This window comes from Chelonoidis abingdonii, chromosome 6 (assembly GCF_003597395.2).
Source record: "Chelonoidis abingdonii isolate Lonesome George chromosome 6, CheloAbing_2.0, whole genome shotgun sequence".
Classification (NCBI taxonomy): domain Eukaryota; kingdom Metazoa; phylum Chordata; order Testudines; family Testudinidae; genus Chelonoidis; species Chelonoidis abingdonii.
In genome coordinates, this window is record NC_133774.1 from 102,787,782 (window position 1) to 102,814,600 (window position 26,819).

A 26,819-nucleotide genomic window follows, 5' to 3' on the forward strand; every position below is an offset into this window, starting at 1 on the left:
AGTGAGGTAAGTGAATTATGGCAGCAAACGGAGCATGGAAATGAAGGAGGACTCAGCTGTGGTTAGAACTAATCAGTCAACGAGCCAGTGTAAAGCAAAGAGTTCACATTGTGAGGAGGATGTTTCTAACAACATCAGGATGCTGCTGTGGAGTATGTCAGCCCTTAGCACTGCTCCCTGTGGTGCTGTTGGAAAAGCAAGGGTTCCAGAGAGGAGTTGTTGCATTTTGGGGGGCGATTTTTTGTTTGTTTTAAATAAAGACACCCTGATGTTCCTCTCACTGCTGGCTCCCAAGTGGAAAGAAGGGTGAAGCAGTTACTGGGAGCCCTCAGCATTCATCTTACAGCACAGTATGATTCCTGTGAATCTATAGTGGGTACAGTCCATGGTTCCTTTTCTGCACTCATGCTGTTAGGTGTGATGCTAATTTAAATCCTGTTACACAGGTTTTCATAGTGGCTGATTCCCAGAAAATCTATTCCTTGCCAAGAAATTGCATCCAGAAGTAACCAGAGTGTAGAATTACGGTGCTTCATTATCTTTGTTTGTAAAACTTCTCTTTATTGGACAAATTTCTTCACTTTTGTGTGTCTTGAGGTGGATTTCTGAGACTGCTAAAGAGATATGCTCAATATTAACGAATGCTGACAGTATAAAGCCTTCTTTTCTGTAACCTACTTTTAAGACCCTGTCTCAGTCCCTCAGGTTTGAGACTTTGAAGAAAATCATGCAGATGGTACATTTGCTTTGAGAGCAACTTCACAAGCTTGTTCCAGGTCAATAGGCTGTTCTTAAATACTTCATTTAAATATCACAGGAATCTCATTTTTCTAAAAAGGACAGTAGTCCCCTAGAATCTTCCCTGTCTAGAAGTCGATGAGCAATTTTATTGAACATACTGAAACTTTATTCTTCTTGCATGTCAGGTGAGCTGATTGAGCTAGGCCTTGTCATCAACAGTGTTTTTTGTCTGAGGTGGCTGGGATTCAACGGTGTTCACCTGGATCTCCAAATCATTTACTTGAGAGGTGAGTTTAATCTAATTTGGCATCCATAGCTACTACAGATCTTTTACAGTTTTTATTAATTTGTTCCAAAATATTGTGGCTAGAGTTGTCTGGCTCTGAAGCAGCAATGAAACAACCGGATGCACAACAGCGTGGGGTGAATACTACAGAGTCAGATTGTGCACACAGAATTTTGACTTTAAAAAAATTGCCTCATCCATTTGATTTTGGATTTTGAAACATTCCTTTTATAACAGGGCAGTAAATATACAGATTGCCTTTTGTAATAGAGTCTCAGGTCATGACCTTGGATAAATGAATACAGAGATATTTGAAACCTACAGCAGAAGTTAGGAACAAGTACAAACTCCTTGCTCTGCTGGCAAGGCCTGCTCTCATTTTTGTCTTTTCAGCCTCTTTGAATCAACAGTTTCTTGCCGGACACTTCATTATAGCAATCTGGCAAGTTAGGTTCACATGGACTTGTTACCTGTGAATGAGATTCTGTGCACACCAGCCACCAATCCAGAACTAGTCTATTGCCTCTCTTGTGCCTGTCTGTTAGGGAGAAATAGAAATAGAAAACTGTCTTTTGGGAACTGTATATCTCCAGTGCAGTGATTTGAGCCTTTTGTTAAGTAGTTCCCCAAGCAAGTGCTTCCATAATGGTGGGAGAGAAAAATAAAAAATCCATACTGATACGCTCACTCCCACCCCTGTCCCTCTACCACTGGCTCATGTAGGAAATACACAACAGGAGGGAAGGCTCAGGACTAGTGTCTCCAAAGCCATTGCTTCCAATCCGCTATTAAGAACACAGATTCTGAGAAGAAGTTAGAGGTGAAAATAATGGCTAATAATGCTATGCTGAACTTTGTAGCTGACAACACTATTGACAGGGGCCTAGACACACATGGCCAGATTTCTGAAAGACAGGCCTACATTTTGAATGTAAAAAATATGAGTGAACTTGAATATTTCTAGCTGCATATGCAATGATTACTGTTGTAGCTCACACTGTGGATTTTCAGGCACAAGTTGCCATTTAGATTCCCGATGAGCCATGTATGGATGCAAAACCTTATTTCTGTATGTAATCCTGGTAATTGTCGATGCATTTTTGCATGTGAAACTCATGCTTATTTTTAAATTTATAAAATGAGTTTAATTGTCCATGCATCTTGACTTGTTATAAACTTTAAAAACTTTCACAATTACTTCAACTTTTAGTTTCAAGATATGAAGGAAAAACAACAAGCCTTCTACAAAAACAAACTAAATGCCAACCCATAAATCACCACTCCCCAGGTCACGCAATATCCTGAGTGAAGAAACAAGCCGCACCCAATGCCCTAAACCTCAAAAGAACTCAAATTCTGTCAGACTACCAGAGGGAAAGAATTCTGATGTCAAGGCCTTGCATGACAAAATCTCCCACCACAAGCTCTCAGACATTTCATTCTAGATACCTAGCTTGAGGCTCTCAGCTGACTTCTCCCACCATGGTAATGAGTCTTACAAACAGCCAAGATCAGAATAACCTTCTTTAATTGAACCACTTAAGTCTATGCGGTCTATCAGGAAATCTATGCAGTTCCTGAAGAAATGACCTGATATGTATTCTGTGGCTAGCACTGCTTAATAGGTAGGCAGTCGTGTTCTACATTAGCTGCCTCTTCCAAGTGGCCGACATAGAACATATTACAGTTATCCAGCCTAGAAGTCACAGAGGCCTAGATTATCATAACAAAGTCCCAATTGCCTATTTAGGTGGACACTGCAAGGGTGGGAAGGGAAAGCCATTTTTTTTCCTCACTGGCATCATCTAATATTGCAGGAGCAGTCAGATGTCCAAAACATCCCTAGATTTTGAGCCTCCTGAACAAAGAATGGAGAAACCCTTGAGACAGAAAATATCCCTGCTATGCCCTCTAGATCAAACCCCCAGTCTCTAGTATTTAATGAACAAGAGCCATTCTATTCTCATGTCTTTAAGCACAATCAATGTTACTGTGAACTGGAAGCCGTGCAGTTTTCAAAACAGAGGGGGAAAAACAAGCGGTGAGCTAAAAATAGGCTGTTACTCAAACTTCAAGAAATTCTCTAGAGATAGGATTTCCTGATATGAGATTCAAGTTAATAGGAAGTGCCCTTCCTGTGTTTTTTAGGATGCAAGGGTACCGCATTTGTTTTCAGCAGACTTAAAGTAGAGTCTGATCTGAGTTCATTGTTTTAAAGTGACCTTTTCTACAAAATATAAATTTGGTAGATCATGTCCCTCAACAGTTAGACATGATTCTGAAACAACTGTAGTGTCACTTATATTTTTATATGCAATGATTCTGTAAAGAAATTGTGCATTGTCCCTGTAAATTTAGGATCAGATCCATATATTCTTATTCATGCTGGGTAGTGCCTTACTTCACATATAGCCCCATCAAAGTCAATGGATCCACTTGTGGCTATTCCAGGAGAGTAAGGGGTTCAGACTCTAGCCCTTAAAAGTACCTAGATTTTACGTAAGAATAAGTAAAATAATCATTACCACCACACAGGCTCTGATGTGTCTTTCATTGAACTCACCTGACATAACATATTCAACCAACTAGAACTCATACAAGAAAACAACAACTAGTTTAGGTAGAGATTATGATTTACTATAACAGAGTTTCCAAATTCTGATTAAAAACAGTTTGGTCTTGTCTACACTAGCAAGCCACAACAGGCTCAATACTTCCTATTGCTGAAGTCAATGATATTTTGGATGCTGTATTTGCAGTTCACCTTTAATAATTAAACCACATATACTTCAACACAGTGGGTGTCCACCTTAACAGCAGTTTATTAAATCCTGTTGTTTCTGGTTAATAGAGGTTTAGGTCTGTGGATTTCCTTGCTCTTTGACATTTTGGGTACTTAAACAACAAATACAGAGAAAGAATATTTGAGTGACTGGCAAGAGTTAATCTCACTTTTTACAGCACGATTAAATAAACAGGGTAACTGACTTCACAAGAGTCAGAGTGAGGAGAGCATACACTTCAGAGAAAAAATAATTGAATCATTAGGACCATATCTAGCCAGCATTGCAAGAAAGAAATTCTCACTGAAAGGCGAGAGAGTTTGATAACAAAACCCCTGGGAGATTATGGATATTACAAATAATCTCTTTTGATTCTTTGCTGTAGCAGCAAAACACTAAGGTTTTTCAATATTCCCAGCAGCTACAAAGAGATGCTATTAGATAAAATTCAGGAGTTTTTTTTAAAAAGAAAAATACAGGTTTAAGCAATTTTGTGCCTTAAAATAATACTTTTTCATTCAAATACTTTAAAAATCTATGCAAAGGCAAGCAAATATTATCTCAATTTTATTCTCCTTATTGGAAAACAAACCTCTTCTCTACTTAAGAGACTTGCTCAATGTTAAATAGTGAGCCAGCAGCAAAACCAGGATTAGAATCCAGGAGGCAAATTCTCAAATACAGGTTATGCAACTTCCAGGGGAGTCTGCAGGAGCTGCATGTATGTATTTGACCCCAGCTTCTATGTTCCAGTCCTGTTCTTTACCCACTAAGCATGAAACCTCCCCTATGTTCTGATGAATATTAGGAGTTTTACTAACTTTCATTGAAGTGTTTAAAAAAAAAATTTTTCAAAAATCTTTAAAGTAAATACAAAAAGGGTCAGAAAGAACTCAGGTTTAGCTATATAAAACCTGACAAATGCTTACAAAGATTTGCCCTTTTCATATAAAGCACAAATGTTGTGAGTTTCAGTGATGTCATCAGCCTCCATTTAATTTGTTTGCTTGTCACTTTGTGTCAATAATTATGACTTAACAGCAATCACATACACATGCACTCACTCCCATTTTGATATTAGTTTGAGTTTCCAAAATATATAGCACTGAAACAACATTTTAAAGTAACATATGCAAACAAGTTTCAGAGTGGTCCATCCTGATTATCACTACAAAAGTTTTTGCCCCCCGCCTGCTGCTAATAGCCCATCTTAATCGATTGGTTTCGTTAAGAGTTGGTATGGCAACCCCCACATTTTCATGTTCTCTGTATATGTATCTTCCTACTGTATTTCCACTGCATGCACCTGATGAAGTGGGATGTAGCCCATGAAAGTTTATGCTCAAATAAATTTGTTAATCTCTAAGGTGCCACAAGTACTCCTCGTTCTTAAATGCAAACAAGTTTAACTTGTATAACAATTTACCCCTACTTATAGATAAAGCCCTATTTTATCAGTATTTTAAATATTATGGGGCAGGTGTCCAGGTCTGGCTGAGCCATGCTCTACATGGAATCAAGGGTGGAAAAACAGGAGGGAAGATGGTTCCAAGAATCTCAGCGCATGACAATCAAACTCCACTCTGCTCCTGACCATGCCCCCAGCCAGTCCAAAAACGCTCCCTTAATCAGGTGGATCCTTGTTAACGACAGCTCTCTGTCCCGTTTGTAGAGCCAGAGCAGTGCAAAGGGAAGAGAGCCAGGAGTCAGGATGTGGTCCTATGCATCAACAATCTGCAGTATGCAAGATGTTTTCATCTAAACGTTAAGCACAGCATAACTTAAATACCATGAAGCAACTGTATGAGTTTGAGTTTAAAAGCCTTTCCATACATTCCCTAGTATATAAAAGTGGAAAGCATTCAACTGCATATTTAAACAGAAATCTCACCTTATTGTGTTCGTACTTGTATGGGATTTTGAGTGTTTCCATAGCTCTGATCATAGCTTGCATTGCTGTAAATATATTCTGATACACAAGTTTTGTGAAACCCCTTTTGTCTTCGTCAGAGTATCCTGATCCATGTATAATTCTCATCTGTTTGATGAATGTGCTTTTGCCACTTTCTCCCGTACCTGCAAGACATCCAATAAGGACACATCGTCAAACCAAAATATTCACAGAACACAACATGAAATTGTTGCATGAATTAAGCAACTTATTCTGTACAGAGCTGAGCAACCTGTCAGCAATCAACCACTAATAAGTAACATTCACTCTTAATTACAGACAACACTAACAAAGGCCAATCCTATATTCAAACAGTGAAGGCATCCAGTCACAAGTAAAGTAATGCTTAATTAATAAAAGGTACTTATTTTGGTCCAAAAAGGCAAGGGTATAATATGAGAAGGATTCCAAATGTTACCAACTAAAACATGTATACAACAAAACCTCTAGAACACCAGCTGCTGGCCCTGTCTGTCAAGGTGGAATGAATAGAGTTATTAAGGAATTGGCTAAAACCAACACAGATCAACCAGGCATCCAGAGAGACGCTCCAATGACTCAGACTGACCCTCTCAGTAGAGAAGCTGAGCAGAGACCCCCCCAGCTCAAGAACAAAGGACTGGAAAGTATGAGATGAGGGATACGTTGGCTCTGGAAGAAGTTTGAGAGCTCTCTCACCTGGGAACCCGACGAAGAAAGAAGTCAGAGAGAGAGAGAAGCAGAGAGCCTGGAAATGGAGTTCACTACAGCTTGGCTTGGTGGATTGCTCTGGGCTCACCAGAATGGACTGTTCTTTAACCTTCATGACTCTATGAAAACCTAAGGCCTTTCAATGCTGTGTCCCAGTTGGCTACTAACCAGCGTTTTCCAAATAGTAGGGCTTAAGTATCACTGTAAATGCTTGGTGAGGTGCATTTACCTCCAAAAGTGTACAAGTCTCTAACCAGGAGAGTATCTCAGTTGGCCTCGCTGAACAGCACTCACAGAGTGAAGCAGGAGTGCTGAAGCCCAGAGATTCAGTCTCACAGAGGTGATGAGGTCAAATGGCCTACACCAAAGGAAGACAGAGTTCTCTTAGGGTCTGGCACATCGAAGGGGTTTCTCCAAGATACTGTTCCCAAGCTCGGGGTGTAGCACCAATCCTGTGGATCCATGACAAATCTACCAATGACCTTATGAGCATGTATTTATAGTTATTTAAATTAGTACAAAATGTTTAGCATATGTAATCTGTACAGGAAGGACAGAGAGATTTCAAATGGACAAGACTCAAGATATTACGGTGATGGGGAGCAGTATAGATGGATACCTTCTCCGTAAAGACACGTTAATAATGAGGGCTCTGCAAAACTTTAAATCTGATGCTAATTTGTTAACAATCATTCATTCATTCACTTGAATTTGTTTCATCATGTTAGCCAGAGCTAGTGAGAACCAAAAATTGTTTTAGCTGGATGTCCAAATACATTTTAAGTACTGGTGCGTTTCAAGTTTGAGCTGTATTTGCTGGGAAAGGTCACATGGCATTTTTCTTTGTCTGTGATTGGCTGAGCACATCAGGAGGGTCAACAGAAGCTATTTTACTTGCTTTCTCAGAAGAAGGGGCTGTGTTTTGGAACAGACAGAAAATAAAAACATTTGATCCTCACCTTTAACTCTGGCAGATGTGGCCCAGGCAAGCATGTTAATATTCTTATTATTCCAACAATTAAAAGACACAAATTGTTTTCTTATTCACACTTATTAATGTGTAGGTGAATCCATAAAGCTTTCTATACAAGTATGTTTTTAAAAATGCACTTACTTTTCCATGGTGCTCATTACTGTGGTATCCAAGCACTTCACAAACATTAATTAAATTACTCTCACAACACTTCTCTGGGGAAGGGAAGCATAATTATCCCTATTTTACAGATGGGGAGACAGAGCCCAGGAGAAATTAAATGACTTCCCCAAGGTCATACAGGAAACCTCTTGCAGAACAGAGAATAGAACCTCATTACTATTGCTCACAAGGCCACAGTTCCTTACACTGAGAACAATAAAACAAATTCCCCATAAAATTCTACCCCACAGCAAATTTGACTTAATGGAATGAATACTCTCTCCCACTCCTTCCAGAGAGGCATGTGGAGTTGTGGGTATCATGCCACCAGGTTCCTCCTCTTCCACATTGGTACTCTCATCTAGTCTGCAGTCTGTCCCCCCTTATCTTCATTACTAGTGTCCTCATTCATTCCCCTCTTTTCTATAATTTACTTTTATCTATTTCAATTTGTAATAATATCTTAAATCAAAACATTCTTACTCAAGCACAATATTTTGAAAACAAAAAGTTTTACGAAGTGGCACAATGCCTAACTTTCCCCCACATAAAAGGACCATAAATCCCTTCAGAACAACCTCTGTGGGAATAGACAGGCCTTGCAGAGTATTAGAAAGGTCGGCAAACTCTTGGTAGGTTGGACCAGTGAGGGGTAATGAGCTTCAGAGAACCCTCTCAGCCCTCTCTCATGACATTCAAAGATGGAAAGCCAGATTCTCTTGAATCCTAATTTTTTCATACATCAGAGCCTCAGATCCCTTGGGAATTTGTTTTGACCGTACAACACTGTCCATTTCAATCTGACGGGATGGTTCAATAAAAAAAAATCTTTTTTACCCAATATACATTTGAAAGCAGCTTTAGAATATTTGCTTTTAAAGGGTGTTAGCTGTCTAACAAGAGTTAAAACTGGAGATGACAGTGCACATTGACAAACTGCTCACAAAGAGATAGCAAGGGAGCGGGGGAAGACCATGCGATTTATGAAGTGGATTATTAAAATGAAGTGTATGTGCACACACACACATACACACTGCAGTTTTCCATTACACAAATGTCTATCCATATAAACATATGAATGCAATTTTTGAACTTCTACTAGAAGCCTTACCATAGTCTACTGATTCCAGAGTAGGCATTAAACAAAATGTGTCCCACTGATAGGGAATATTTTATTCAAACAGAATATGATAGATATAATTTAAATACTTTTAGGAATGTAAATATATCCTTGATCCCCATTACCTGTCAATGCTAGGAGGCAACCTCACACAGCACCCAAGCTCTTGCAGGACCAAGAAAATGAGAACTCAGATTCAGATCAGCCTACATGGTATAGCACACACAGCTTACTGGATTTTGGGGTAAAATTTGAAACCAAGATTGGCCTTAACAATTATAGAAGCTTAAACTACACTCTTATTTTTGAAGTTTTTGTTTTCAATTGTACAAGTTTTATTGTAGTTTTATACAAAATTTTTTTCAAGTGATAGCAAGATTAGGTACTAGAGAAAAGAGAAAAATGGCAGCTGATTTTCTGGAGTTTCTTCCATCTGTTGCCCTCTCCTTCCACTTCTCTCCAAAAGGAACAGAACAGTAAGAGTTGAGGTTATACTGTCAACATGAATTTTGGGAGTTTTATTTAAATTGACACATTTGTTTTTTAACTGCTACTTCAACTAACTATTACTCACGAGTAGTCCCATTGAAGCCAATAATGTACTAATGTGTTTAAACTTAAACACATGTGTAAATGTTTGAAGGATCAGAGCCCCAGTGACTCTCACAAAGTGGCAGATGTGCTAGCGTGTTCTTTTCTCTGTTCCTGTATATTATTGTGCATTTCTTTTGAAGTGGGAACGAAGTCTTTAAACATAATGGCTACAAATTATTTAACCCAGCAACAAAAGCAGCTGTTCAAAAATTATTTAAAGTCATTTTTTTATTTACATTTTTATGTGGACGAGGGGGAAAAAAAATGTAATGAGAGACTTCCACCAGGTTTTCTCTGCAGCACTGAGGGCTTGGCTACACTCAAAACTTCAAAACGCTGCCGTGGGAGCGCTTTGAAGTGTGAGTGTGGTCGCAGCGCCAGCGCTGCACGTACTCCACCTCCTCATGGGGATTAGCTTGCAGCACTGGGAGCCCTGCTCCCAGCGCTGCGGCACTGTTTACACTGGCACTTTACAGCGCTGTAACTTGCTGCACTCAGGGGTGTGTTTTTTTCACACCCCTGAGCGAGAAAGTTGCAGCGCTGTAAGTCGCCAGTGTAGCCAAGGCCTGAATGGAATACAGCAAAACTACTCACTGGTGGAATCTTTTAAGGACACAGATGGCTCTTATCTCCTGTTTATATACAAGGGAATTACATGCTTAAAAATTCCTTGTGCATTCAGGGTAACATTGACCACAAACTGGGTTCAAGAATTCAGGTAGATGTTTCCACATAAAATGTGTCTAGATCTCTTTTATATGGAAAAGAGTTTGGTTATAAGAGTTTGACTACACATTTTAGAGCACTGACTGAATTTATTTTACACATGTGTAAAGTGTAGGGTTGCCAATTTTGGTTGGATGTATTCCTGGAGGTTTCCTCACATGACAAAATCTTTAATTGCAGATTAATCTTAAATTCCTGGAGATTCCAGGTCAATCCTGGAGGGTTGACAACCCTAATAAAGTGCCATTGGTGGTAGGCAGAAGGCGCTAAACAGCGCATGTGCTTATGGTGTACAAAATCACCTCTTTCCTGGTATTTGCCGTCATTATTAACTGTAAGCAACATAAGAAACCTCTCCTGCGCATGCCTGTTTTCTCCTGCGTTTGTCTGTTCCTGAGGTTTCTTTCTATACCTGCCCTCACTTGATTTTGAAGCAGTGGAAGGCTCATACCTTTCTTTTGTTGCTGGATTGGAGATTACAGGAACTACCTGGCTCAGGTGCATCAGCAGAAATAGCTCTGCGTCTTTATGCAGGGTCCTAGAACCTGACCATTCTCACAACCATATACACTTAGGATGCTTTATAAATACAAACCAACAACAATAGAAGGTGAAATACACCTTTGACAGATCTTGATTGTAAGCTCTTGGAGCTGGGACTCTGGCTCTAATTCTTTTCTCATATCTGTGTAAACCGGGTATAATTCTATTGAAGAAATTAGGCCAGTATAAAATCAGCTCACACGAAAAGAGAATTGAGTCCACCATTGTCTTCTGTCTGTACAGCACCAAGCACACTAGTGGAGCTTTATAAAATCATCTCGTTTCCAAAGACAAAAGCCTTTCTTACGAAGACATCTGGTACATATGATCATTTCCTCTGGTAGAAAAATGAGGAAATGCCTCTTTGTGTTTGGCAGTTTTATGTAATAACGTTGTCCTGATTTTACACAAATATCTTTATGAAATGACACAGTTAATTTTCCCTTGAATGGTTCTCATCCCTGAAGTTACCCTTTTTACCCCCATCATGCCCTTTGTCATGGTTACCGACTAACCATCCAACCTTCCAGAGAAAAGAAGATGAGATTTTCTTTGGAGGATTTCAGGATAACTCCTAAAGGGCTGAATGTGCTGCCTCTGCAGTAATTTCATCCCCAAGAAGTGAAAGGTCATCACTTAAAATGTAGAGGAAAAAAAGAGTCTGTTAATAAAAACCATTAGCAGATGTAATTCTACCACAGACTTCCAGACAGACATATTGTCTCGATCAGTATGGAGCAAATGTTCTATTCTTCATACCCCTTTTCTTTTGGACTAGCATAACATGAAATACCTTTACAGTATTAAAACTAGACAGTCATGAGCACTCTGCACTATTAAATGCTATGCGTAGCGACCTTATGTAGAAGCTACAATGAAAATATTAAAGTACACTAACGAAGGTTTAATGCACAAGATCAAACCTAAGACAAAACTGAATGAACTAAAAGTATGCCTTAGAAATCTCAAAACTAATATTTTACTTTCTATCAGAACTGTTTACTGTGCTGTATGTAACTCTAACTCCTAGAAAGGGATTTAGACAAAAACAGGAAAAAGCCTCTCCAGGAAGAAGAGAGAGTCCATGGATAATACACACATGCTGTAATGCTTACCTATATTGCCAGTGACTTGGGGAACAAATACAGGAGACTGGAAACCAGTTTCCATCCCAATATAGTAATCAGAGCTAGAGCTTTGCAGAGGGACTTTTGGCATATCTATTTTTTGTAATGAACTGAACACACAAGTGGTCCTTCTATACTGGTTACTGTGTTACCTTACATAAAATAAGCTTTATAGCTTAATATACATGTTCTTTGTCTAAAAAATTTAATTGGGCAAGAAAAACTATACATGGTGCCTGTCTCATCCCTTCCCCTTCCTTAATTGAGCCTCACGGAAACTTGAGATTAAAATGCTTGCTTCTGAATATTTTCTTTTTCAGATCCATTTTTCAACAGCAGTTGAAATAATTGACTTTTTTTTTTAAAAGAAAAAAGGAAAGAAAAGCATGGTACACAGTACTACAGGTCTCAAAATGTTCTGCATTGAAAAAACAAAATTACTAATGCAAAAGTTTCCCTCCATCCACAACTTCAAAAAGGTAGTGATGCATGCAAACCTCATTTTTGACCCCTCAGGAGACACACACATTTCTACAGTCACGAAAAAAATCTCAATACAAAAATCAAGGTTAGGAGTGAAACAAACAAGTCAAACTTTTAATGCCTTTAGGCTTTTAAAGTATCTTCACTGGACATTTGACTTAGGACCCAATGAAAGGAATGGGGCTAGTCCCACCTTTTGGAGCTGTTGTTTCGGGCTGCAGGTGGTTGTCATTGCACTGGTTACACTGAATTCACGTTTTCTCACATCCATAACAGTTAGGAGTTGAGTGGTGGGTTCTCTTATATGAAAAACTGATACTGGGAAAAACTATTTCACTAGGAGGGTGGTGAAGCACCAGAATGGGTTACCTAGAGTGGTGGTGGAATCTCCATCCTTAGAGGTTTTTAAGGTCAAAGCCCTGGTTGGGATGCTTTAGTTGGAAATTGGTCCTGCTTTGAGCAGGGGCTTGGACTATATGACCTCCTGAAGTCCCTTCTAACCCAAATATTCTATGATTCTCTATTTTCCAAAGACGAAACATCACTTGGATGGGAGGTTATGAAATATTGGACCTGAAAATCACAGAATTAGGACATATTGAAAAACTATTTTAGGTAATTGTTAAGGTGTTCTAATTATGTATTTTTTTCTCTCTCTGAGTCTTGTAGAGTGGTTTCCTGGTGACTAAGACACTTGGCTTCATAGGTGGGGAGAAACAAAATACCATGCCAAAGTAATTTTTAAAAACAGTACAAGATTTCTAACAGCTTTTCTGCAAAATGTGAAGCACATACAAAATACATGGTGGTGCAGTACAAATGTCTGCCTAAGGCCAGTGCTGCAAGGCACACACCTTTTAATTTAATCTATATTGCATGTTCATTAGCAGTTATTAGTTCTTATTCAACAATTCTGCTAGAAGCAAAAGAATTGAGAAAACACTTGGATCAAGCCTAACTAAATCTTTTAAAAAGAACAAAGCAATTGACACATCTGGTAAAAGTAAAGCTACCCTAAAAGAGAAATTGCCTTTCTTCAGATTGACTATACGGTAACCCAAGCATAAATACAGGCAAAAGAATACATACATTTGCAATATTATTATTTTGTTTGGTTTTGATTGGTGAAGCTTTTAGCTCTCATTTTTCTTTGTTGAGAGTTTGGATAGCAATGAAACCTATACAGCTGGAAACAGATTATGTTCAGTTTATTGACCATACAATTTTCATTAGATTAAACAGGACAGTATTTCAGGTGAGATGCAATTTCAAAATGAGGTCATGGAAATTACAGTACATAGTATTCAAATATGTACGTATACAGATGGGTCTAAGGCTTAAGGAGTTTATACCTTGTCCAACTTTGTGGATCTATTTCTGCACCATTCTCCAGAGGGGTCTTTAACTGGGTGATGATGTGCTGGGGTTTCCTCTCATATCTAGTTATGATAATTATATTGCACATCCACCAATCTCAAAGTAGTTTTCAAAGATGCATGGTTTTGTGGCTCAGGCACTAGACTGGGACTCTGTTCTCAGCTCTGCCACAGACTTCCTGTGTGTCCTTGGGCGATGAATTTAATCCCTTTGTGCCTCAATGCCCCATGTGTAAAGTGGGATTCAAAGGAAGTAGGATCCGACACTATATGAATTTACCACAGATGCCCAAAACTGGCCTTGTTGGTAGTACTCTCTGCTCATGAGGAACATCTGGGCTGCTTCTAATCCTCCTCTCTCATTTCCCAAATCAGCAGAGAGTGTCCTCAAGAAGAAATGCCCCATCTTGTGCCACAGAGCTGTCTTCTGGCCATTCAAGGAGCAGCTTTAATGAGCTTTGAAGAGAATAGAGTCTGTCAAATCTTTCATGGCTGGAAGGATGATGACTGCAATGCAGACTGAGAAGCGTCGGAGTGTACATGTAAAGGGGTAAAAATGGAAATCCACAGGACTCTGATGGGAATATTAAGGTGTTCCAAGAAAAGAGCAGAAATCACTAAATCTGTTAACACAGGACACACATATACACAATTCAACTATGTGATTCCATGAAGATTATTATGAAACAAAAAGGTCCCTTTTTTAGCGCAATGCACAGGGATTTATACACTATTGCTATTAATGATTTCTCCTGGACTGCTATGATCAAAGAAAAAGAAATGTGGTATCTGACATTGTTGATGACAAGAGGCGCTCAGAAAGAGAAAGCTTTAATATGGCACTTTTTCAATGTGAAATCAGAGTCTTCTATCAAAGACCCTTGATCATGAGAAAGGAAAACTGGATAAAATAAAGCTTACACAAATGTGTAGCCTTGTGGAGTTTGTTTGGATATTTCCCCAAAAACTAAAATCACTGGTAACAAAACAAGTGAACAGTTATTGTAACAAAACAAGAAAAATTGGAAACAGTGAATCACCAGGCTTAGCTAAACCAAGTTACATAATCAATTATAGCATTAATTCCAGGTAGGGTAAGGGGTTTAAATTTACTCTTATACCATTATGAAACCTAGACTTCTTATCCTTGGTCTTTTAACACAGATACTTAGCATTATGGGAAGACTGCTACACTGACCAAAACTCATACCTATTGTGCCTTCCCACAGTATCTCCCTATTCACTAAAGAGCAAAGTTAAGAAATTTAACATAGTCTGAGAAGCCTGAATTCATACTTAGCAATGTAATAAATAACAGTAAAAATTAATACTGGTATAGGGCTGGATTCTCAACTCAGCCAAATTAATTTAGAGCAACTGGAGAATTCCCCTGCCTAGAAGGAAAGTCGGTGAGCGCAAAACTGGTGATATCTCCTGCACTGACTCTGCTGCCAGGAATACTTGAGGCCAAATATAAGGGGAGGCAGGGTTATGTCAAAGGAGGAGAGGAGGAGTATGGCAGAGCAAAGCTGCCCTAGAGCAGATTCAACACTAGCCATCCCCCTGCAGCTTTAATTTAACTGGGTCAAGCTCTCTGTAAGCCCCCAAGGGTCTAAACTCTGTTCACATACAGAACTCAGTTGATACATGACCATACACTGACTTGCGCCTCTCTGAAGCTATTGCTATCTTCTCCAGAATCTCAGCTTCCATTTTTAAAACAGAGTATTGTCTCTCAAAATATGACCCAGGTGTCACCATTGCAGAGATAAGTCTGAAGAGAGCTGGAACAATAGCTCTAAGAGATGTGAATGGTCCCATTCATCTCAGGTGAGGCACTAATTCATACTCCAATGACGGTAATTTAAACATCACATTGTTAACTATTTAATCCCTCATGTAAAAAAGGAGGAAGAATCACAGATACCCACAATTTATGGTGAGAGACATTCCCTTCTGGTGCATTTGTGACTTGTCCCCACCCTTTTGCACCCTCCAAGGAGCCAAGCCTGTGGGCACATTCAAGCCCAATGGAGGAGCAGCCCAGTTCAAGAAGCCTAGTGAAACTCAGAGAGTCTCATGATCAGTTCTGCAGAAAAGTACCTGGGGATTACAGCGGAAGAGGAGTGGGATATGAGTCAGCAGTGTGCCCTTTTTGCCAAGAAGGCTAACGGCATATTGGGCTGCATTAGTAGGAGCACTGCCAGCAGATCAAGGGAAGTGATTATTCTCCTGTATTCGGCACTGGTGAGGCCACATCTGGAGTATTGCGTACAGTTTTGGGGCCCCTACTACAGAAAGAATGTGGACAAATTGGAGCAAGTCCAGCAGAGTGCAATGAAAATGATCAGCGGACTGGGGCACATGACTTATGAGGAGAGGCTGAGGGAACTGGGCTTGTTTGTCTGCAGAAGAGAAGAGTGAGGGAGGATTTGATAGCAGCCTTCAACTACCTGAACGGGGTTCCAAAGAGGATGGAACTAGGCTGTTCTCAGTGATGGCAGATGACAGAACAAGGAGCAATGGTCTCAAGTCGCAGTGAGGTAGGTCTAGGTTGGATATTAGGAAACACTATTTCATTAGGAGGGTGGTGAATAGGTTCACTGGAATGGGTTACCTAGGGAGGTGGTGGAATCTCGATCCTTAAAGGTTTTTAAGGCCTGGCTTGACAAAGCCCTGGCTGGGATGGTTTAGTTGGTGTTGGTCTTGCTTTGAGCACAGGGTTGGACTAGATGACTTCCTGAGGTCTCTTCCAATCCTAATCTATGATTCTATGAATGTCACTACTTGCATGAGTAAGCGCTCACCCCAGTAGTGAATGTTTGCGAGACAAGTTACTAAAATTGGATAAGCAGTGTTTCAGTAATCAACAGAATACTTAATGTATTTACAGATGTCTGAAAGGGATAAAGAGGTGTGTTTGCAGTGCTTTTCAGCTCAGATCCCCTTCACTGTCAGAGCCCAATTTGAAAATATCATCATGGTGGGAAAACCTAATTTGAAAATTATGATGTCATCTGGAGCCAGAGTTTACTCACAATGAGTGGTTGCATTGACTTCAGTAGAACTATTTGTGGAACACGGTACTATTCAACTTGAATAAGGGTGGCAGAATCTGGCTGCTTAAAGAGTAAGTGGAACACATGCTGACATGCACACCATCAAACTGAATGCTCAAAGTTACCTTGACAGGGATTTGAAAATTTTGCAGTGAATGGTGAATAGTCATTAGACCAAGGCCCTGATTCTGAAAACATTTATGCACATGTTTAGCTGTACACACTGTGAGTAAACCCAGTAACTTCAACAGAACTGTACTCACAGTAAGTAAAGTTAAGCATGTGCTAAAGTATGTGCAGGACATGGGTCCAAGCAGGTATATCCCTCACTACCAGCTTACAATTGCAGAAGGGCAGGACACTGGCCTTTCCCTATTCATCCTGTTTCTGTACAAAACTGAGGGCTCTGGGTGGGAAAACAGTCCACAGATGTGCACTTTCCTCTGGCAACTCTTACTGAGAGCACAGAATTTGTGTGTGGCAATAACAGCCTACACAAATATCAAGCCCAGTTTGCTGCATTACTCCTGTCTTACACTGGTAGAAATACAAAACTGGAATAACAAAGTGATACCATCTTTGTACTGATAAGAAACCTAGGGGGAAAAACTAGACACATTATTCAGTTTTAACAGGTAGTAGATAGTGCAGTTAAAAATGTCTGTATGATCAGCGCCCCCTTCTTCCTCTTCTCCCCACGGCAAACAGCTCTCAAACTCCACCCGTACCCCCTGTGTTTTAGCTAATAAAAACTTGGCTTTATTACTTGAAAAAGACTTGAGATTCAGGAGCCTGGCTAGTAAGAGAAGGTTTACTTGTCCAATAGCTTCCCCATTGCTGTACTTAAACATTGTTGCTCATGGGACAGTATACAGTAACTGAACGAAAAGGGTATAAGCTCTTGTGTGCTCTGATTTAAACTTGTTTCTAACTGAAATAACAAGAAAACCATTTTCAAAGTAAAATACTGAAGTTGTCCATTTCTCAGAGAACAAAATAATTTTCTAAACTAATATAATAAGTATCTTTGTTAATAGGTTAAACTATGCTCCACGATCTATATGTTTCTTAAATTGTATCCTTTTTTCAACAAAAATGTCATGATTTTGTTGGGTGAGGCTTTATAATGATCTAAAATAGATAAGTGGAAAATGATGGAAAAGAGATTCTCAATGAGAAAAGACCACTCTAGGAATATGTTACGGTATTACTCTAATTAAATAGTCAGTCACCATTCACAGAAGCTGATTATGAATCAAGAAACTGCAGCAGCTTGGTTTGGTGTGGAGCCAGTCATGAGAAGAAATACTGTATCCTGGAAGGGGAGAAAGGGACTGAGTGGCTTCCAGTATCCCCCATAGACTGAATACAGCTTGAAAGTTCTACACAAAATTTTCTACCTGCAAAATTACTATAGAGTGTAGAGTAGGCATCCAATAATCATTCAGAAAAACACCGTTGTGGATAGTTGCCTAATTAATGCACAGAGAAGTGTGGAAACCCCAGAAAGTACAAAATAGATAGATTAACCTGTCAGAGGAAAGAACTGTGGAAGCAATGGAGAAGTGTTTCAAGATGAAATGAAAAATACTTGATTGCAATTAATTATAAGGTTGTTTTTAAGGATATTCTTAAGCCAGAAGAACTCTTTTATAGCCTCTCAGCTTGTAAAAATCTAGCTAGAGAGAAAAGGCAAACATATCCTTCCTTTTTTTTTTTTCTTCCCAGTGGCAGAATATAAACACTCCCTCTCTCTCGCTCTCTCTCACACTCACACTCTCGCTTTTTCTGTCTCACACACAAACACACACACAGAGGGATTAGGTTTCTAGAGAGCTAGGATGTTCAAAGTCCATTGTAATAATTTATCAGATCATTAAGGGGGCTAAGCAGAAGGAAGATTATCATAAGATGTAGAAGGTGCAACTGGATGTCAAGAATAGCTTTGGCACAATGAGTCATACTGTTTGATACAATAAGTTTCTTCCACTTCTCAAACAGTATTATGAAAGGTCAAAGTATGTACAGATGAAGAGATTCATGGTACCATTTTGTGCTATGGTCAGGATAGACAGAGCCCCACCATTTTCATCTTGTCCATATAAATTTGAATATAAGAACTAAGGAATTAGATGATTGAGATCTGCCTGGAGACAGGACTGAGTGTTCTACCAGTGTATATCTGTATGAGTGGCCTGATAATGGTGCTCAAGCTAGAGTTTATGCCACAGATATATTTATATATTAGAAATATTTTGCACTTCTGTAGTGTCTTCCATCCGTGTTTATCAAAGTGCTTTACTAGCATTAATAAATTAATCCTCACAAGAACCAGAGGAGTTCAGGAAGTATTATCCCAATAATACAAATAGGAAATCAAGACCAGGTGTACACTGCAGAGACTATAGTGGCATAGCAATAGCACCATAGCTATGCTGACATAACCCGTAGCGTAGTCACAGCCTATGGCAATGGAAGGGGTTTTTCCAGTGCTGTAGGAACAGCACCTCCCCTAGTGACAGCACTATTCTTCCAATGACCTAGCTGTGTCACTCCTGGGGTTAGATCAGCATAGCTATGATGCTCTGGGGTGTGGATTTCTCGCACTCCTGAGCACCAGACCTACGTCAACCTAATTTTTAAGTACAGACGAGGCCTAGAACACAGAAAGATCAGGTGACTTGTCCAAGGTCAAATAGAAGCCTGTAGAACAGCCAGGAACAGAACCCTCCAGTCCCATGCCAAAACTACATCTTTGTTTTTGTACTTCTATTGAAAAAACAGGCTAGAGCACCTACAAAGTCAAGCTCTAAACTTAAGACAGAGAAGTATTTAACTGTTTGGATAGGAAAACAGATCTGAACTGTTACCTCTGGGACTTTAATGTTCCCAACACTGAAGTAGATGTTATCAAAAAGCCTGGGAAGGGTGTGTACACCACGCAGGTTCCAGGGGAGGGGGAGATGTGTAAGCCAAGCACAGGTCCCACACTATCCCTGATGGGATCCCTTTATAGTGAATTCCCAAATACCCTTATTTCAAATATGTACTTTATTGCAATCCATGTCTTTAAATTCAATTTTCTGTGTTGGATTAGAAAGCATATCATTCCACTACTCGTCAGAAGATTTTGTTTAGCTACTTTGTATTGCTTAATAATTTATAAACATATATCTAAGAAGACTATCAATAAATTATGAAAGATAACAAAATATCACTTTCCATGAGAATGACTCATCTAAAAAAAAAAAACACTCTGGCAAATATGCAAAGTCCCTTCCAAAAAAAAATAGCTCATAGGAGTCTATGAATACAGCCTAGAATGCAAAAAATTATAATGAAACAAGTGATTTGAAACCTCAAAGTCAGTTTTCTGTGAACTGTTTTAATATAAGGCAGAATGATTTTGAAATATTCATGTGAACCAACCAATGTATTCACAAGAAACAAAAAAGAATGGTCACTATATACTTTTCTTTGTAAGATCTGATTTACAAAAACCTTATTCATTACACATACTTCCGAGTCAAATCTTACTGCACACTCTCTCTCTATTACATACATACACGTGAACTCCTGCATATCAAAGCATGTCAGCTGATTTTTCTCACTTTCTTGAAAAAATATATCTATGAATAGAGTTAGTTTGTGAATGCTTTCTGAAGCAGAGTAATCCTCTTACAGCAGCTCTTAATCGGGCTATGTTTGAGCAGCAGATAAACTTTGCTTAGCTTTCTAGTGCAGCTACTAAATTCAGTGAAATAAAACTAATACACATCTTATTGAATTTGTGACACAATTAAGGTGCACAAAGTGACAGCTACAAGAATGTCTAAATTAGGACACTAACCGGACTGTTAAGGAAGAATGCACGATCCATTACTAGACTTAATGGGCAGGTGGGTGAGGGGGGGGAAATCAGCTTTTTCCTTTCCCTCACCTTTAATTCTAAAAGGAAAGAAAGAAAGAAAAATTGTTTTTATAATTTTTATTTTGAAGCTATGAAGAGAAGAATAATTTCCAGTTCTCTTCAAACTAATATCAGATAATTTTCACAAGTCTAGCTCTGTTCTTTTGTCATTAAGGCTTAAAGTAAAGGCTAAACTCTAAAGCATATAACCACTGCCCAGCATTGGTGAGGGGTGCACTATCCCATAAAAAACATCATATAGGCACAAGAACTCCTGGAGCTCCCAAAGTGTGCAGCTGCCATACTATCAAGCTTTGTGGAACAGTTCCAAAAAGGGTGGGGAGACATGCCCCACCCCCACCCGCAGCTTGCAGATGCTAGTTCTGCTAACTCTGGGGATTCCTGGAACTTCCTTGATGCAATATGTTTGGCCCTTGGTTTCAGAGGGTATGAAAGGCCTGGGGATACTCCCAGTACATGCATACAGAGAGTGAGAACATGCCGACCAACAATGACACTCTCACAAAGCAGAGTGCTGCAATGTGTGTTTCACCCCCGAGAACTGATTTTCTCAATGGTATTCAGAATTCTGTTGGCAGCAGCGAAGCTGTTGAAAATCATGCCTATTTCATGTTGGTACTTCTTGGGAGAGCTATGAGCAACAGCAGAGGTAGGCACTGGAGTTAGTTACATGATATGTAAACCTAAAAAATTAAAGCCGGGGCAAAGGTAGATTAGCAGAGACCTCTTTTTCCCTCCCCTCACAGCAGCCAGGAGGTTCTGGAGCATGAGACAGATTAGGGCAGATCCTTTCAATGTGGTCTTCTTTCTCCCTGCAACACATACTATTTAGAGGAAGAAAAGGTGGAGGTGTAAGTGTATAGTAAATTTTTCATGCCCGGGTATTACTCATACAAAATATACACATTAAGATAAGCCCTTCTCTGCCCCACATGCAGAATAAGTGCTAAATTATTGTCTTTGAAAATGTGAATATAAACTTCTTACAACTTGCTTCCATTGGATTTGTGCACATCCATCCAAAAGCAGAATAGGGCCTTAAGACAGTAGACCCAGTTAAGTAAACTCACAGGCATAAATCTTTCACTGTTGTGATCCTTGTTCCCAGAGGTGTTCAGTTATCACCATGGTGATGAGCATGATATAAAAGCCTAGGCAGAGAAAGATTGATATCTTCTCCACCCAACCCTTTGTTTACTTTCCCTTGTTGTTTTTAAGGCTAATTTAAACTGCAATCTCCTTTGAGGAGAAATCTGTCATTTAAATTTGTCTACAAAGCACCATGTACACTTCTGGCAGTGTATTAATTAATAGTAATTAATAATGATGTGATACACTACTGAAATTACAGGAAACATGCTTGATGTGCTATTAACTTTTCCCCCCAACTAACAAGAATGACCCAGCCCCTTTTCAGCTAAAAGGGGAGGACTGTTGAAACTCTTAATTTACTTGTATGAGCCACATATCGCTCTTGATCTGCTCACATAATTACCCATGTTAGTCGGAGCTGCATATGTAGATCAGATAGCCCAATGCGATTCATTCTCCCCTCAGGTTTTCTAGACCCTACGCAAGTGAAACTGCTATTAACTTCAATATGAGTTTTACCTGCCTAAAAAATACTGCAGGATCAGCTAGGAATGTGCTTGTGAACTCTCATTAACTTTATTAACTCATTAAAGTTGATGTGAGTTATGTAAATATGTGGAGGAGGAGAAGCAGGAAATAACTCCCACTATGAATGTAATTTCAGATCAGCAATGCCAAATATGGCATTAAATAAAGTCCTTGATCTTTCTGTGTTTGGTATGAACCATTAAGGAACCCTAACCAGTGAAACGGTTTCAAATAATGTTTTGACAAATGAAACCAAACCAAATACATTTACATACTGGTTAATATGCAATTTATTCATCTGAAAAGAAATTTTAAAAATGCAAGAAAAACTAAGTCATCATCAGCCTGCCGCCGCTCTGGGGTTTCCACCGCCGGCTCCTTGCCAGCTGGGGTTTCAGCCCACCACAAGCCTGGGGTTCCTTACCCCAGGCCAGCAGCGGGCGCTGAGTGGGACTGGCAGCAGTACCCTGGATGGCCAGGGGCCAGCAGCGGGAACCCCAGAGCAGCAGCAGGCTGAGCGGCTCAGCACGCCCCACGTGTCATCAAAAATCAGCTTGCGTGCCACCTTTGGCACATGAGCCGTAGGTTGCCGACCCTTGAGATAGAGTATGCTCCAAAGCTCTGTGAGAATGAAATATGCACAGCACTGGGAACTCTGAAGGGATGGAACCTTGAGAGATTTTAGCTGTTAAACTCTAGAAAGTCTCTCCTGAACATGTACAAATTGTGATTTTTTTCCCCCCTCCAAAGACTTGTAACTTGGCCAAATTTAGCCCCACGAGCCGCCAGCTCCACTCACCTCAGCTGCCCATCTGGGGTTCTAGCCAGTTACCAACTGATCACTCAGAAGCCTGTGTGCAGCTTAAAGTATCTAAATACCTGCCACCAGTCATTGGAAAACTCAGCAAGGGCCAAGGATCACACTAAACTAATAAGATCTGCATTTTAGTTTAATTTTAAATAAAGCTTCTGAAACATTTTGAAAACCTTGTTTACTTTACATATAACAGTAGTTTGGTTATATATTATAGACTTATACAGAGACTATCTGAAAAACGTTAAAATTTATTACCTGCACATGAAGCCTTAAATTAGGATGTATACATGAAGACTCGGCACACCACTGCTGAAAGATTGCTGACCCCTGTTCTATCCCCTCATGGCTCTGAGTGTTCACCAGAATGCACAAGAGCCATCCCCACAAAGCAAATGAGCATATTTAATCCAGCACAGAGCGACAGCGTTGCACAGGCACACTTAATGCTGGCATTTTCTAATTTCTGAGTGGTTGACTTTGCAAACTTTTACAATTCTGTTCTTCTATCACTCTGTGTGTGCGTGTGTGCGTGTGTGTGTGTGTGTAATAGAACAGCTTCAAGTTTTTTCTATTTCTATTTCTATTTGCAAGGCCTTTCACTGAATGAGATTTCAATCATCTGAGAAGGGAGGTCTGGATCGGTATAAATGTAATCGTCATTTACACAAACCAGTCAAAGGGACAAAAAGTCAAAATGAACCACACAACTACAACCCTCATGGTTTATGTGTTGTGCTTTTATGAACTGAGTATATTGTAAGCCACATCTTAATAGCATAAGATGTTTATTCAATTGATATTTTTAACAATGATACTTACTTGTGAAATATACTGCATTGGATATACATTTTCATACTTTATAAATACGGATAACACTAGTATGTTAGGTAACATTTTTGTTACCAATATGCTACTTACTGAAACTTGAAATCATTAAGGCCACACCTTCAACAGAAGATTTAGTTGTAATACTGTATTCTGCATGTGTTGTGCTTATAAAGTCTACTTGAGGACACGTGTTAGCCTTACACCTCTCACTCGCATCAAGAGATTTTCATCCATGTATCGACAGTAGTATAGTATACAGCACTTAGACATTGTTTCACCAACACTATTCCTTCTTCAAAAATTTACTTAAAACTTACAGAAACTGAACACACATGCTTTGGTTTTAAAAAGGACATCCATACATACTGAATGATGATGCCAACCCTCAGATTTGTAAGTATCTTAGACTTATTTATGCAAAAGTAGAATAAAAAAACCCTTCAACTTAGGATCTAGCAGGTAAGACAAATTCAAATTCAGATCACTGTGATTCTTCTAACAGACACCGACATACCCACTCCTCTACCTAATCATTTACGATGCTGTCCTGGACACCGGTGCAAGGTAGTAGAGGGGGCATATAAACAGTCCCGTTAATCTCTTGTATCAGTGCACCACACTGCTGCTTCCTGAGCCTGGATGTGTCTGGAGGTAGCAAGTTCCACAGAGCTGCTATGGGCCACCCCTATAGATGTGAGTGGGATGGCGTAGAGCCTTGAGTCCAGCTCTTCTCCCCACAACCCAGTGTGCTGAGCAGTGTAGTTATGTCAACACGTTGGGAAATGTATGCTGTGACTCGGACAGATACAGACCCCACACAGATTACTTCCTCCCAGAGCGGTGGGCAGGTGATGACTACACAAGTCCCAGTTTCTCTCCCGGGCTGCTCCAGGAAAGTGCCTTACTTTGGACTAGATTACAAACTAGCCCTTCCATAGCTATTCTGCCAGTTACAGAGCTGTACGCTACGTCCAGCTGCACAACATGACTTTGCTGAACCAGAACTAGCAGATACATCATTTCTCATCACATCCAACCTTGCTTCTAACCCACTTAGAAAACTGGAACTACAACAAAGCGCAAGGCAAATAAGGAACAGAGAGGCATTCTGTTACAAAGTGACACTTTTTTGTTGTTGTTGTTGCTGGACAAATAGTTTCAAATTGAAACATTTCCAAACATTACAAGCCTTTGGTATTAATAAGATAATGAATTTATAGCCACTTTTTGTCTAAACAAACACATGCAATTTAATTTTATTAACTCTGTCCTCGCTAGAAAAAAGTCATTCAGAGAAATGTCTATCAGATGCCACAGTTCAGATGTTTACATTTCAGTTAACCCCTACTTCTAACAGCTCAGAAACAAACTGTGCTGCAAGACAGTACCAACTTGCCTTCTGAGCCAACAGGTCCAATCTCAACAAGTTAATTTTATTTAATTAAAAAGACTTTTGCTAAACCTATCATCAATAGTGACTTTTTCCCATTACTAACGCCTGCTCCACACACACATTTTGTATCTATTTCATTATTTTGTCTAGAGCTGTGATTTTTTTTTTCAACTGAAATAGTTAAATTGATACAACCTCCTCCTCTCCGCAATGTGGAAACACATTGGTTTAATACACACACCCCTACCCATAGGACTAGATAAAAACAAATTCTGCTCCTCTTGTACTGCTCCTGTCCTCGTGTGCTACCCACCTGGGCATGTGAGGAGCCCTGGGTCTCTGAGCTCCTCTCTTCCCCTGGCATCCTTGAAAATAATTGGCCTGGGCTGCTCTCTCCTTATGATCCTATTAAAAGGAGCAGCAGTACTTGAACTGATCTGCTTCCTCTTCCTCCTCCATCCCATCCAGAGACAAGGTCCAGAATCTCCCCAACTATTCAGCCATTGAGCATTTTTGCTCACCCTGGGTGAGCAGCGGAGTCGGCTTGTCAAGTCTCAATTAGAAGAGAAACACTTACATGACAAAATTATGAATTACTTTATTCAAATCTCACAGACACAAATTAAGCACACAGGCCTACTCTGCCTAAATGGGTAAACTTCCATTGACCTCTGTGAAATTCTGCCTGTGTAATAACTGCAGGATTAGACTCTAAAAATAAAATACTTTTTGCAGCCAATTATATAATGATTTTCAATATAAGAATTCTTAAGGGCCATGTAAAGACGACATCAGTTTTAAACCATGTTCTCACTGGTGTCGAGTGAGAATTCCGCTTCAAAATAATCAGTAACATGATATGGTCTTCAAAAGACAAATGAAATATAAAGTCTCACATTTGATACTTTTTTCACATTCCACTCTCCTTCCTCCTACTACTGTGTCTTTTAAGGGCATCTTCTACATATTAGTGTTTCCTTCCTCAAGTAAACTGAACCAGCAGTCAAGCAATGCCAACAACATTTCTTTCCTAAATACCTAGATTTGCCTGATCTCCAGGCTGCTCATTTCCCCTCCATGGAAGGATCTCTCTTTCTTCTCTGTGTGCTCTGACATCCCTCCTACACAGCCTCAGGATGATCTGGCTTAACTTCATAACATTTGGGTTCACTATTAAAGGTGAATTATTTCTAGGCTAGCTAGGAAAATCTCCCACAAACTTAAATTTTTCTTAAGCACTAAGATAGACCTAAAAAAAACATCACCCCCTTCATAAAAAACCCAATAGGAAAGAAAACTTTAGCTGCACAGAGCTTCCTAGCCACTGGGCGTGTGAAAAAGGAGGGATTCATGGGTACACCAAGGAGAAAGAGGGTATGGCTTTCCAATCAGCAATCCATGGGGACCCCAGTACTGTGGTTTCATTGATTTTAAAGTATCTGATTCTGCAGAACTCAGAGGCCCGTTCCTCCATGGCTCATGCAAGAGGCTTGCTGCAATTGACTCCTTGGACACATGTAATCTGACTCTCCCTTAGGAAAAGAGATTGTACAACGTACAAATTTTCACTGGATGTTAGGCAGCAATGACAAGCAACAATGCTAGAGAAAAATGGT

General features: G+C 39.6%; 1 protein-coding gene across 1 annotated transcript in view; it reads right to left on the reverse strand.

Annotated features, from left to right (window-relative positions):
- Positions 1-26,819, reverse strand: part of LOC116830805 (guanine nucleotide-binding protein G(q) subunit alpha) — a 225,718-nt gene that overhangs the window by 152,264 nt on the left and 46,635 nt on the right. The window contains exon 2 of the mRNA XM_075067498.1: positions 5,702-5,886. Within this exon, the coding sequence (XP_074923599.1) occupies positions 5,702-5,886 (185 nt within the window). The remainder of the gene's footprint in view (positions 1-5,701; positions 5,887-26,819) is intronic.